Source organism: Bubalus bubalis, chromosome 8 (assembly GCF_019923935.1).
Source record: "Bubalus bubalis isolate 160015118507 breed Murrah chromosome 8, NDDB_SH_1, whole genome shotgun sequence".
Classification (NCBI taxonomy): Eukaryota; Metazoa; Chordata; class Mammalia; order Artiodactyla; family Bovidae; genus Bubalus; species Bubalus bubalis.
The window spans coordinates 62,333,530-62,347,918 of NC_059164.1; the positions used below are offsets into that span (position 1 = coordinate 62,333,530).

General features: G+C 40.9%; 1 protein-coding gene across 3 annotated transcripts in view; it reads right to left on the minus strand.

The window, feature by feature from the left end:
• BMPER (BMP binding endothelial regulator) overlaps nucleotides 1–14,389 on the minus strand; it is a 255,086-nt gene that overhangs the window by 63,113 nt on the left and 177,584 nt on the right. For 2 of the 3 annotated variants that reach the window (XM_044946678.2, XM_006071047.4), the window contains exons 12-13: nucleotides 13,028–13,357; nucleotides 5,946–6,282 (exon numbers count right to left, since the gene is read on the minus strand). In XM_044946678.2, coding sequence (XP_044802613.2) covers nucleotides 5,946–6,282; nucleotides 13,028–13,357 — 667 coding nt within the window. Of the gene's footprint in view, nucleotides 1–5,945; nucleotides 6,283–13,027; nucleotides 13,358–14,389 lie in introns of those variants that run through there. The other variant, XM_045166416.1, reaches the window with a different exon arrangement.

Below are 14,389 nucleotides of genomic sequence, written 5' to 3' on the forward strand. Positions count from 1 at the left end.
GGCAGGGGAAAGACATGGACACAGAGGAAGGAACTGGCATTATATGTTTAGATACAGTGAAGGAGCAGCCTAGGACTGACTCTAAAAAAAAAAACAAAAACAAAACAAAAAGGAGCTACTGAGGAGGAAAAACATGTTGAACTTTAAGGGCTGAAGTCTACTGCCACCTGGTGTCACCTTTATTACAGATACAGAGTGGCTGCTCATCCTGAAAGTTGAGTTTGCCAAAGGAATAATGAAAAAGCACGTTTAGAACATCACACCATGAAATGAACATCTCATTTGATTTAGGACCCTAGTTCTAATGGCAATTTGAGACAGCTCATTAAAAGTTATAAACAGAAATGTTCCAGGAATGTTCTTTAAAGCAAGGGAAGATTGGCTTGATTTGAATTATAGAATAGCAGTTAGCTTTATACGATTTTCTCATACAAACAGATATACGCACATAAAGTCTGTATTCCTTGCCTGGATCCCTCCTCTTGTTTTATAATAAATGATGAGTTTCCTTTATAGGAAAACACAAAGTGGGTCATCCACAAAGGCTGTGATCTTCCCCTGGAAGAAAGCCACCGGCAGTCCCCGGGCGCCATTATCTCCAACACTGTGGTGCTGTTGGGGTTCCAACATTCTCCTGCACAAACTCCCACCACCTACCTCCCAGGACCTCAGCAGGAAGGACATGTCTGTGAATCCTCTGGCCTTCCTTCAACTCCTTACAGATGTAAAAACCACTGCATGCAAAGAAAAGAACATTTCCTAGACTGGGGATCCCCAGACATTTTCCCAAACCGAACAAGTGAACGGAGCTTTCGCTCCAGTGAATTATACCCCAATGAAGGAGAGTGAGAAGAGGAAAACAGTCCTGAGACAACCATGGTCTGTAAATGCCTGGGCTTCGCGACAGTGCACATTCGTTTTCCTGGCTGCTCTGAAATGTGGGCCTGCCCTGACGGGAGAGGCCCGCTTTGCTGACAGGTTATATACTCACTTGCAACTACTTCATCCAAGATTCAGACCTGAGTTAGGGAAGAAGCCCACTGCTAGAGTTTCACCAGCCCAAGGTAGAGGTGGTCTCTCTCTCCCCAGATTGGCCCACACAGCCCAGCCCATCTCCTGGCTTCCTTCTCTCCCTGGGGCTGCCAGGGCTGGGCTCGTCAGCATGATCTATGTCAGGGTGGTCAGTGGACCCTGTGCTGGCTGCTGAGGACCTCCAGGGAGGCTCTGAGGTTGGGGGCGGCCTACTTCTCCTGGATTTCTCAGCTGGCAGTCAAGAAACAGATGGAGAAGGCAACACGAGGCTGGAGGAGGGAAGTGAAAATAAAGGATGAGGGAAGAAACACAAAGACAGCATCTTCTCCTCAGGGGAGTCTATGTTGGAATCCAGATATAATTGAAATGATTTCACATTCATGCTTCCACAGGATACTACCTACCTCCCTTGCTACCGGAAATGTCTCCGTAACACACCATCGAAGGCTAATGCAAAACACTTGTAAGGGAGATTAACTAACTGGAGGACAACTCAATTTTTAGGTGATTCATCATTAAGTTATTTTGCATCCAAACATATTCAATGGGTTAATGAAACCAAATCATGCTGATCACAAAGACTTTGAATATTACATTTTTATACCAAATGAGGCCACGATTGGTGGAACTAATTTGTGAAGGAAAAATAAGCAAAACCAAAGTTTCCCAAAAGAGGAAAAAACAAAAAAGTCTTGGCTACTATGTAGTCATCTCTTATTTATTTGCAAAAGTTTTTGAGTTTTTAGACAATAGACAGTTTACTATTAAAATTTTTGAACTGGGTAAGACTAAAATAAAATGAGTTCTAGACATCTCAAAAGTAAACTCTAACTCAGAGAAATCAGAATTCTTATTTTGATCTTATAGGAAGAACTATCTATATAAATAGAAGAACTATTTATATTATTTAAATATAAATTCTATATTTATAATAGAATTCTCCCTGTGGACATTGCCACATAATTAAGGAAAGCCAAAAGTGGTAAAATTTCCTCAGAGAAATACCTCCTGTATCCTCTCCCTCTCTATGTAACAAATACAATGGTACTTGGAAGGCTGCATTCGTATATTATGCAACTTTATTCTTTGTCTTAGAGGAAAATACAGATATTTCTTTGAAGGATAAGGAGAAAATGAAAGGAATCGAATTTATATAAAATTTATATATAGGACCTTTCATGACATCAAGACATATCTCTCTAGTCCTATACTGACTCATAAAAAAGATCACAGCACTTAACACAGAACATTTACAGTGTTTTAAGCTTCGTTTTAGAAATTCCACCAATGACATAAAATAGGCAGGAAAAATTTTACATGTGTGGAATGTCATGTGAGAGCTATTTTCTTCTTTATTCTTTTTCATGTTACTTAAATATTATACAATGAACACATATTATGCTCTTTTTCTGGAGTATAATTGCTTTACAATGTTGTGCTAGTTTCTTCTGTACAATGAAGTGAATCAGCTATGTGTATACATATATTCCCTCCCTCATGAGCCTTCCTCCCTTCCCCACCTCCAACCCACCCACCTAAGTCATCGCAGGGCACTGAGGTGAGCTTCCTGTGCTTTACAGCAGATTCCCACTAGCTATCTATTTCACGCATGGGCATGCTGCAGTCCATGGGGTCACAAAAAGTCAGACACGACTTAGCAACTGAACTACATTTGCATATATGTCAACCTTAATCTCCCAATTTGTCCCACACTCCCCTTCTCCCACCCACATCCATTCTCTATGTCTGCATCTATTTCTGCCATGAAAATAGGTTCATCTGAAACGTTTTTCTAGATAAGGTAAAAAACAACACTTTTTTAAACATTTACAATGCAATCTTAACTTACCATATTTCATTCAATGTCACAAAGAGAATTTTTTCATTTTTTAATTGCTCTGCAGATACATCAGTGAGACTCTATCTAATCTGTTCTCCACAATGAGAACAGGAGAATATACCAAGTATCAGAAACGTAAGTGGCTGAGCGGGGGCAAGGTTCTCCATAAAAAGGAAGGTACACAGGATAAAGCATACTGTGCCAAGACCAAGACTGCCTGTCTATCACATGCCAACATGGCACTGCCCATTGACCTCAGGTCTTGGAGGAGCATCACCAGGTAGCTGCTGCCATGTCTAGTCTACAGACAAAGAATCTGAAGCTCAGCAAACTACCAGGACCACACAGCTAGCAAGTGTCAGAGTTAAGGTTATACCCAGCCTGGGACCACCCAATACCTTCTTAGTCCATTGCTTCTTAAAGGCTCCCTAAAGTTTGGTCTTTGTTGGAGATCACTTGAGAACAGAATTCTCTTTCCATGTCGACCCTGTTTCTTTCCTTTCTCCTGCTACATCTGTGCTTGGAAGAAAGAAAGACATCCAAGATCTACCCAATACTGGTGACCCTCACTTGAAAATTCATGAAGGTGAATCTCTCAGTTGGAGAGTGAGGTCATCAACAAAGTGAGTGACAGTCAGAATCGCCCAGCTCTGCCTTCCTGAGCTCCCCTTGCCTCTCCCAGGGAGTGGCTGGCCTGGAAGGGGGCTCTGCCCCTACACCACACACAGCAGAACATAAGCTCACCTCCCACCATGCTCTATCCTCCAAACCTCAGTACACAAAGATCCTGAGAGCATTCTCAAAAGCTCTCCAAACTCAGGCACCCCGACCCTTACACAGTGACTCCCCCATCCCTTACTGTGCCACTCTAGCTGCTCTAGCAACTTTCAAGAGCAGAAGGCAAGCATCTGTCTGGCCACCTAACAGTTCCCATTCTCTCTGTTCATGTCAACGTCATTTCTCACGACTGCTGCCAAGGTGCTCATCATATTCCTGCTCACAGTCCAGGGATCATAATACAAAATAAATCACCCAAGAGCAAAGAAATAGAAATTTGCAAAAAGGGATGAATCTCTACAGGCCTGCTCTCCAATTTTTGCTTTCAACACATTCCTTTGAAATGGGATGAAGACCAAAGGTGTGGACTGCTAGGGTCCTGGGAGAAGTATAGCCTTTCCATTCTAATTCAGACAGAGAAGGGTCCAATCCAAATCCACGACTGGGCTAGGAGAGCATCCAAAAAAGGCCTTAACCCTGGCTAATCGTTTAATTAATGATAGAAGATACGATAGTAGCCAACAATTACAGAGTACTTATTACTCCAGGGCACTGGGTTAAGCAGATGTATTTACGTTCATCATCTCACGGAATCTGAACGATGGCTCTTCAAGGTAGGTTCTTTTACCATCTGCATTTCCCAGATAAGTAAACCAGGGTTTGGAGAGCTTAAATAACTTTTTAAGTTTGTAAAGCTGGGCTGGATTTTTAGCTCAGAGAGACCACAAAGTTCTTAATTACTGTGCTCTATTGCTTCCTATTCAAGCTGCCCTGGTGGCTCAGCGATTAAGAATCCACCTGCCAATTCAGGAGACACGGATTCAATCCCTGGGTCCAGAAGATCCCCTGGAGAAGGAAATGGCAACCCTCTCTGGTATCTTTGCCTGGAGAATTAAATGGAGAGAGGAGCCTGACGGTCTACAGTCCATGGAGTCACAAAAGAGTCAGACATGACTTAGCGACTAAACAACAACTGCTTCCCATCAGACTTTCAAGTGATGGGTATTTAGTTTCAAAGTGAACCCTAGTTTGTCTATCCAGGTGCTTAACCCACTTCAGAAAGCATTAAAGATCTTTCAATTTCAATAGACAAGGGTGAGGTCAATCCATTGGGTGGTTTAGGGAGGAGAAAGAAGGGAACCCAGAGAATTCAAATTACAACCAGAAAATGGCTTGAAGAAACTAAATACATGAGTTGGAGCCAAATGGTTTGACAGATGCAGTCATGTTCAGGAATTTGTGATGACAGGGATCGTCCTTTTTCACCACACTTTGAGCTGACTTTATAGACCTTTATCTTTTACATCCAAAGATCAAATAAATTTTTAAAAATCACATTTAATGAGAACTAGGGGAAAGAAACTGGTGGCAATTAAAGAGTAAAAATAACTTCTCTGTGGCTTCAGACCACAGGAGTTTTCTCATTTTAAGAGGCATGGGCAAATCACTTAAACAAGGCCTTTTGGGGCTGTGTTCATCTCATGTTTCCTCCCACACCCAGTGGTGGTTAAAGTTATAGATAGTCACAGCTCTTGAACCCATGGAATCATGCAGTAAATGGAAGTACAACCAGGCCAAATTCATCCATTCACAGATGCAACCTTGCAGCATGGGTGTCAAAGCCAAGTCTCCTCTGTAACCAGTTGCTTTGTATGGAAAGGGGTTAATCAGAATTAGAAAAGGTTATGGAACCCACAGTCTTACTGAGAGACCTTCCTTCCTCCACCTCTTAAGCCCTGTTTCTATACTCCTCTAACTCTGGACACAAAGTCTCATAGTTGGCTAAAATCCAAGGAACTCTCATCTGACCACCTCATTTTCTGTGTGCAGGTTTGTTTTGGGCCAGACCATGGGAAAGACCTGATGAACCCTTCCTCAAACCTAGAATAACCGAGCTCACTGAAATACCTAAAGGCAGCCAGAGCAATTTGAGATTCCCACTTCTGCCCTACAAAATTGTATTTCAGGCCAGAATTTGGGAAGCACTCCTCAATCTTAGAGTCAGGCTAACACCTGGAAAAACCCTAGGGTGTCCCTAGCTTCCCAGTGAACCTGCAGACACAAAAACAATCACTTATAGAAGATAACTCTGAAGTACTCCCTACAATTTCTTACTTTGAGACATAATGTGGGACTGATTCAAGAGGAGATCAGTCTCAAGACAAGAAAGAAGTAGGGGTATTTAGACTATGCTTTGGGGGCCCTGGTACACCAAGGGATTTGACAGTTTCTGTTTCAAGGTCAAGTCTATCTCTGGTGTGTAACCCAAGCCCATTCTTGAAAGCACTGTACTTACCGGTAGAAAGTAGTGTAGTCCACAGTTGAGTGGCAGGTCTGAAATTCCCAGGATTTGAGTTTCTGGCATTCTCGATGGGCTCTAAGCTTTACCTTCACTGTCCCTTGACACAGTTCAGGTACTGGTTTTCTCTGGGGTCTGTTACAGAACTCATTGGACTCCACTCTCCAGGACTCGGCAAAGTCATCCACATCAAACTTGAAGCTTCCATCTCCACCAATTAAGTCATCACGCTTATGTCCATTGTAGTTGCCACAAAGACCACAGAGTTTGCCCTTGAGATGGGGGGCAGCCATGACTTCTACAAAACTGTCTCCATCCCAGGATATTTCCAAACCTAGAGGAAAACAAGGAGCAATCACTCTTGAATCCACCAATAGTTTTCACGTGTAGATTCTTATACAGTACATATGACTGTCCTCTAACAAGGAACACTAAGGACCTCACTGAAATCTTGATTACCTTTCAATCTCTCCACATCGAACATTGTGTGATATTACACAAATCAGTTATTGGGGCTTAGAACTTTTTAAATGTATGAGTTTTGCCCTTACATTGTTATCTTATGTAGTGTGACTTACAGATGATTCTTCATTGACCATGTTACTCTACGGTTTATATTTTTGCCCTTTTTCAGAGTAATTGTCTTGGTTCACATCATGTTTTCATTTATCCAACAATGACTATAATGTGGAAATGGAAAGATAACAAAGATGATAATTTGAAATGTAATTTTCTCTTTATCTAATATTCTCCCCATATGATGATATTTAGAGCCAAGTGAAAATTTCCAAATTATTTGCCATAGTGGAAGTATTAAAGTAATAAATATAAAGCTTCTGAACACATCCTCTTCAAAGGACAACACTCATACAAATGAAAACATATGCCTCCCATTATTTTAGTCATCCATGAGATACACACAGCTGTTTAATCCATGCTTCCATGGTTGAGATGTTATGAGACCTAGGTTGGGGTCTTCATGCATACCTGAGCTGATCATAGCTTCAACATTTGAGCAAGCATGGAGGCTACCAGGCCATAGGTCAAAATTCCTCATGTGCTGGACAGAATCACCTGGACAGCACTGTTCACTGAGGAAATGATCTTCATTCCACAAGGCTGAGAACATAATCCCCTCTTGGTTTGCTGAACTGACCATCTAAACAGTTGGAGAATTCGTCTGAGAACATTCATTTTCTCCCAGCCTACTAGCCCTGAGTGTCTAGGATTTATTGTAACAAGTGGCCCCACTGAAGAGTGGGATCTCTGTCATGGGTCGGACAGCCAGGCTCTGCTGTCACACAGCACAGATCAGTTTGATCAGGATGTCAGGAAAAAATGATGCAGTATGTGAACACACTACCCATAAGACAAAGGAGAGGGTTTCATGAAAAGTCTTTTGAGGATCAACCCAGAGCAAATGATGATTCTGGTATTAACATTTTCTTTATGTCTCAAGTGTGTGGTGGAAGCTCTTCTTACTGTTCTCTTGGTAATATCTTGGCAGTGCCTGAGCTACCCAGTGAATGGATGAACTAGGTACCAGTGCTGTAGATGAGCACCGAGGGGACATCTACAACAGGTCACAGTGCATTTCTGCTCTGGGACTCCTCCTTACTCACTGTCACTGTCTCCTAAGAGTGACAGCCCAGAAAGAAAGCTCTGTTTTAACAGAAAAGAATAGAAAATATCCCCAGCTGTGTGTTTTCAATCTTATCCTCTTGGATTTCTGACAAAACCTAGTCTTTGATTTAGTCCTTTCTGAGTATCCAGAGAGAGCTTCTCTTTCTTTTTTTTTTTTAAGAAGACTTTATCTTTGTTCCTGAAGGATCAACATTAGCCTGATGAGTAAATGCTCAGAAGATGCTCAGAAGTTGGGAGATAAGGTGGTGATGAGAAAGAAGAAAGGGGTAGGGAGGGATGGAATGGATCTTGTTTGAATATAAAATTGGCATAAGGCAACATGAGAGTGATGTAAGAGCAGTAGGAAACACCCAGAAGTAAGATGCTACAGATAATATTCCCTAAGCCAATATTCTAAAGCCAATATTCCTTTGGTCATGGTCCTAGAGGAGAGAAGCCTGGCCAAATAGCATTCTGCAAGCAGGTCACACAACTGACATAAGAAAGAGTTACAGATCTGCTTTAGGGGAAATTATTGGTAGAATAAACCAGTGGTCTAAAACTGGATTTCTCAAGAAATAAACCGAAAGACTCACATGGAAATCACATATGGTACATGGAAATCATGTATGGTACATGAAAAGAACGGAAGTATTCTCAGCCCAAGGCAAAGATAGAGAAGGTTTCTTGGTCAGGAGAAGCAACTCAGTTCCCGAAAGCAATTGAATAGAATTAGCTAAAAAGAAGGAAAGAAGGTCATAAGAAAGTCTCTTTTGGGCTTTGGGAGTAACTGAGTGAAGAGAAGACAATGATGGGACAAGGTGATCAGAGCAAGGACATGCTGCTAGTCTGTCCACACACTGGACTGATCTCCTGTGAGGATCTCAAACATTGGGTCAATTCTGACAATCACGACTATGTATAAAACAATTTCTATTTCTTCATGCCCCATCATCGAACACATGGTATATTCTCACTAAATGAATGAATTATCCTGTAAATTGACACAATGAGTCAGCAAAGCCAAAGAAATTTGTGAATTTCATGCCAGTTAAGACACTGAAATAACATTTTGAAAAAAGACAAGCAAACTATAATTTGATTTGTAATATACTCTCTAAGGTATAAAAGAAACTTGACCTCATACTCCTGTAACTAGGCAGCTGCCCAGCCAGAGAAACGAAGGGAGAAAATCAATTCCATACAACGTTCTAACTTTTAGAGCATAATTCCAAAGATTTTCCACCTTGCAAAATTTTCCAAACTACAAATCTCTTTCCTAGACAGCAGGCAAACACTGCTCTTCCAAGTGCCACATTGGTTGAGAATTTACATCCAAAGAAGCTCCAACAAAATTACTGGCAGTGATACAATAAATTTGAGATTTTGGGCAACTGAGTTCATGGGAATTCAACTCACAGGGAACAAGTCAGTCTTTCTTTCTTTGCAATGGACTGGTGGTTCCTGCATGCTTAAGAAGATGCAGGCCCACTGTGTTTTAAATATACTCTTCTCAAGACTCTGGGCCTCTCTGGTTGCTCAGATGATAAAGAATCTGCAATGTAGGAGGCTCATGTTCAATCTCTGGGTCAGGAAGATTCCCTGGAAAAGGGAATGGCTACCCACTCCAGTATTCTTGGGGTTTCCCTGGTGGCTCAGATGGTAAAGATTCTGCCTACAAGGCAGGAGGCTTGGGTTTGATTCCTGCATCAGTAATATTCCCTATCCACTCTAGTATTCTTGCCTGGTGAATTCCATGGATAGAAGAGCCTGACAAGCTACATACAGTCCATGAGGTCATAAAGAGTCAGACATGACGAATGACTAACACTTTTGCTTTTTTTCTCAAGACTCTTGACATCTCTTTCATGAAACACAATCCTCAAAGTAAGAGAATAATTTGTAATTCACTCCCTTTTCCTCCTCTTTTTATCATCATGTTAAGAGGATATTCACAGAACAGTGTTAGGCTTCCTATTGTGTTTGGATGACTTACTTGACTACAGATGACTTTGTCTATTCTTGTATCATATACACATGTATTTGCATGGTTATTTTTACTCTCTACACGAGTAAAATCCATGCAAAGTAAATTACAGTAGTGACAGGCAAAAAAAAAATGAATAAGTTGTAATTGAAAAACTCATTGCTTTTCCAAAAAAGATTTTAAATAGGCATCTTATGAAATGAAAATGCCATGGAAGTGTTTGAGGGTTTGGGGTTAGTCTTTTCTGCAGCTGGAATGAGTTTCCCAGTTCTCTGCATGGGAAATTGGTAGAAACAACTGGCAGTCAGAAGGCCAAAGCTGAAGCACATGTCTCATCTGGGATGTGAGCAGCAGCTGCATTCCTTCCACTGGATGAAGAGTCTTCCAATTTTCCTTTGCACCAGTGAATGTTTTACCAACCTGTTTTTCACCCTTCAAGTGTGTGACCTGGCTCCAGATTACTAATTTGTTTTTTTGGTGGGAAAGTTGTCGGTCTTTTATTTTGTAGTTGCTTTTGTTTATTTGTGTTTAGTTGTTATTGTTGCTTTTGCTGCAGTCCACTTTTAAGAGAGAGGAGGTGCAAAATCTGTAGATATACCATAGTGATGCTTAAAAATGGAGAATTTTTTCTGCTTAGAGTTTAAACCAAAGGAGTGTGTGTGTGTGTGTGTGTGTGTGTAGGGAAGCCTCACATGCTGCTGTTCATAGGGTTGCAATGAGTTGGACACAACTTAGCGACTGAATAACAACAACATATATATACTCCAGGTTCCTCAGATGTAGAGTTTTACCAAAAGTAAAATACAAAGCCACACTCCCACATGTTAATACTTTCAGGTGGATCTGACGTAACTCTTTCAGGTGGAGTTGATGAAGTGAACAGATGGCAGAAAGGAAATATTTTAAATGATTCGCTAAGTGCCGAGAGTTGGGCGGGGGAGAGAGGGGAGTTGTGACAGGAAGGAGCAGAGCTTTCTCAAGCTACCAAACCTCGCTTTGCCTTCTGTACTACCCCAGTTGTTATTAGATATGTAACTACTGCTTAATTCCACCCAAGCTACACAGCCACCTGTGCTCTTCTGCCAAAAGATTTTATCATGAAGTGCTGAGTCTATAAACCACAGGGGCGAAGAGTCATTTCCCTCTCTCTCCCAACTTACACCTGCAGTCTTGATTTAAACAGCTATTTCAAAGAAATATCCTTTGACCACTTGAGCTTATGAAAAAAATTATGGAGGAAGAACAAACATTCAAAGGATATACTGTGATATTTTAGATAGACAATCAATAGGTAATAAAAATGAAAACATCCCTAAGGGGTAGTACAAACTGAGATTTGGGGACCAGAGTAGAAAGGACTATTGTCTGGAAATGGAATTGTTCCATTCAAAAGATAATTTCAAAGCAATTTTAGCACCCAGAGATATACAGTTCTTCCCTAGGAAGCAGAAAGTTTGTGCCCTCCGTGTGCTACAGGAAGTTGGTCACCTGGGTATTAAAGGTACCACATAAATTAGCTGCATCATGGCAAGAGAGATGGAAAAAAGACAAACCGCAAAACTGAATTCAAGGCCTAGAAGAGTTAAATTGACTAATTCAATTATGGCATTTATGATATATTATTATTTTCTTAGCAGCCTCATCCTTTTGCTCATTTTTTACCATGTGAAGTCCTTACAAAGAGGACATTTATTCCGTAAGGTATTGCCAGCTGTGAGAGGAACAGTACTGAACCTCCTCGACTGTTAGTAATTCTGAATATGCAGAATTCCTTTGAGAATTGGGTTGTGGCTAATAATTTCCATATCAGTAGTATCCATTATGTTCAGCCGGCATGCAAAAAGATAAACAAGGTACTTCTAATTAGTACTGTGTAATAATAGGTCGTTTTGTGTCCATTTTACACGAAGCCACAAATTGTCGCCTCCTTCAAAGAGATGAGCTGAGGCCTACAGGTGCAGAGTGACATGTCATTTGAATGTTAACAACTGGTGTCTGAATTTTCTGGGGTGGATTAATCCCTCTGAAGTTGAAAGAACAGAACTCTTCACATCTACCACTTTCAAAGTGAACATTCTTCTCTATAGAATGCTCAAATACATTAATATTTAACATTTCTCACTGAAACCATGTCAAACTCTCTAAATAAAAATCTCCGTGGGTTTCTCTTTGGTTTCCTGCCTTTGTTTAGCTAAGCTGGCATTTCATCAGCTCAAATCAATTTACCAAATATATTTTGACTTGAACAGAAAACAACAGGGTTCTGAAAGTACCATGGAGAACAGTCTCTGCAGTCCCTCAAAAGTGCCTGCTCTATCAAATGTTTCCCTTTCTGATCCATATTAGATAAAGAAACTGGAACCCAAGTGATTATTTTACATTGTTAAATTCTCATCAATGCAAAAAGTAAAAATATATATATATATGTGTGTGTGTATATATATATATATATGCTGACTTCCTCAAATATCATGCTTCAAGAAACAGCATGCTAAGAGGACGTGCAATTCAATATCCAACTGACCAAAATATGCACTAACCAAAGGCAGCATGGAAGGAACCATTCATGGTATCATACAAAATGTGTGAACAAACTGAATTCATTCTTTGGGGCTGATAATAAAGGGTACAGTTCTGCTTCTAAGATGTCTCTCTTAGGCAACATCTCACAGACAAGAATGTGGGCCTCTGTGAACCCCTATGAGTCACTTATTAGCAACTATGAACAGTTTGGCTTAGGGGGAATGTATCTGCCAGTGGAGTGGCAACAGAGTCCAGCAAGTCTCAGGCAATATGTGATGCTGAGAAAAGGTCTCAGCATCAGTGGCCAGCTCCATGAGCCCATGGCTGGAGAGAGTGCTTTCAGAGCAAGCACCCTGTGTCTTCCAGCAGCAGCTGACAGTTGTGCCCATCAACTCAATAAGCAGCCTTCCCCAGGTCCAGAATGGACAGGACTGCTGGTCACACAGCCCATCATCCCCACTTCCATATGCACACCCACAGGTTTGCAGTTTGCTTTTGAGGATTCCCTCCTTCTTGGAAAGATGTTAACAAGGAAACACTCTTTCTCACAGATGTGAAACTGCACATGACTAGCTGAGCTGGGAAAGACACTGACAATTCCAAGCTGGACATCAATGACCTAAAATAGCAACACAGCATGAGACAGTGGTTATCCGGAGAGAACAACTGCTATTTTCGGAATGAGGATGAAAAGACACTGGATGTGGACAGATCGCATGTTGCGGGTGACTGGCATCAGATTGCAAGGCTCCTCGGTATGCCAATTTTCTCCAGCTATTTTGTGGCATCTGGAGAATGAGGCAACTCCTGCAGTTGGTGGACTTCTCTGCCTCTGGTTTTCCTCCATGGAGGAGAAGGGGGAGCAGCTGCAGCTCCTGGGCACCAGTTGGTGAGACAGAGGGAAGCGCCAGAGGTACACAGAAGGCCCTTGCTTCTGGAAGCCCACCTGCTTTGGTCGTCACTTTCAAGAGGTAGCCGTCCAGGTCGATGTGGAACTGCGGCGCGTGGCAGGGCAGCGCGATGCGCGAGCCGTTCCAGCGCACCGTCAGGTGCTGCTGGAGGCTGACGGTGCCGGCGCCCAGCACCAGGTCCACCGACTTGGTCCAGGAGAAGGAGCGGGTCCTGCGCGCGTCGTTCTTCACCAGCACCTGAAAGGGCGAGGCAGGGGAGGAGCAGTCTTTTGTCAACACGTACTGACACGTCCCCTGAAAGTTAAATGTCCGTCCGTCAAAAGTGTTGTAGTGGGGGTCTCCGAACACCGTGCAGACGCCGGGCTCTGCGGATGAGTGAGAGACAAAAGCAGGTCATAAACCGAGCACAGGATTCAAAGAGAAAAACAGGGGTCTCTGCAATAAACTTGATAGGGGCACCTGCCAGGTAAAGGGAGGGCCTGAGCAAAGATGCACTAAGGAAAATCAACTTATAAAAAAAAGTTCAGTTGTTCCAAAAGTTTGTACCAAATCTCATAGGATATGAAGTACTTCTGGTGCTTTTATACTTAAAAGTTACTTATAACACTTCTGAATTTTTAAAGCATCTCTATTTTAGAGCCTTGATATGCTTCTATGTTCTTTTTTTTTTTTTTTTTTTTTTTTTTTTTTTAATTTTATTTTATTTTTAAACGCTTCTATGTTCTTAATGTCAAGGTTAGAGAAATGAAATTAGGATGATTTTGTAAATAGAACTGGCCAAATTTCATAATCCATATAAATGAGAACAAAAATATAAATAAAAGGCAAAAGCATATATAACAATTCATCAAAGCAACAATATTGTTTCTTTTTAACTGATTCAAAAAATCAGGGAACATGGTATTCTAAATGTTATTCATGGTCTTAAAAAAGTATTATATATAACACATATATTTCTAAGGACAGATAAACAGACTTGCCAAACAGATACATGTTTAATGTTGTTAAGAAACAAAACACTGATGAAACTGTCTCTGTGTATTTTCTACAAATACAAGCCTCCTATATTTTGATCTTTGTATTCAAAATCAAAAGTTGGATAAAAAATAAATTGCAAACCCCATCATTTATTAAGTTTAAGAAATTTCAATGAATTCATCACTTCAAAATACCAGTAATACAAATACTTATGAGACCCAAGTAAAGTTTTATGCTTTAGGGCATTCCAAAGGTTTATATAGAAAATTAAATATCATTTCTTTTTTTTAAACAAAATTTGATATTGATTTGTTTCCCATAAAAAGATATTTTATCTGTTTTAAAGAAGGCATACACAACCAGGAAATGAGAAATTCAGAGAAATTAGTCCAAACTAAAATAAAAAGATCAGTTTCTAG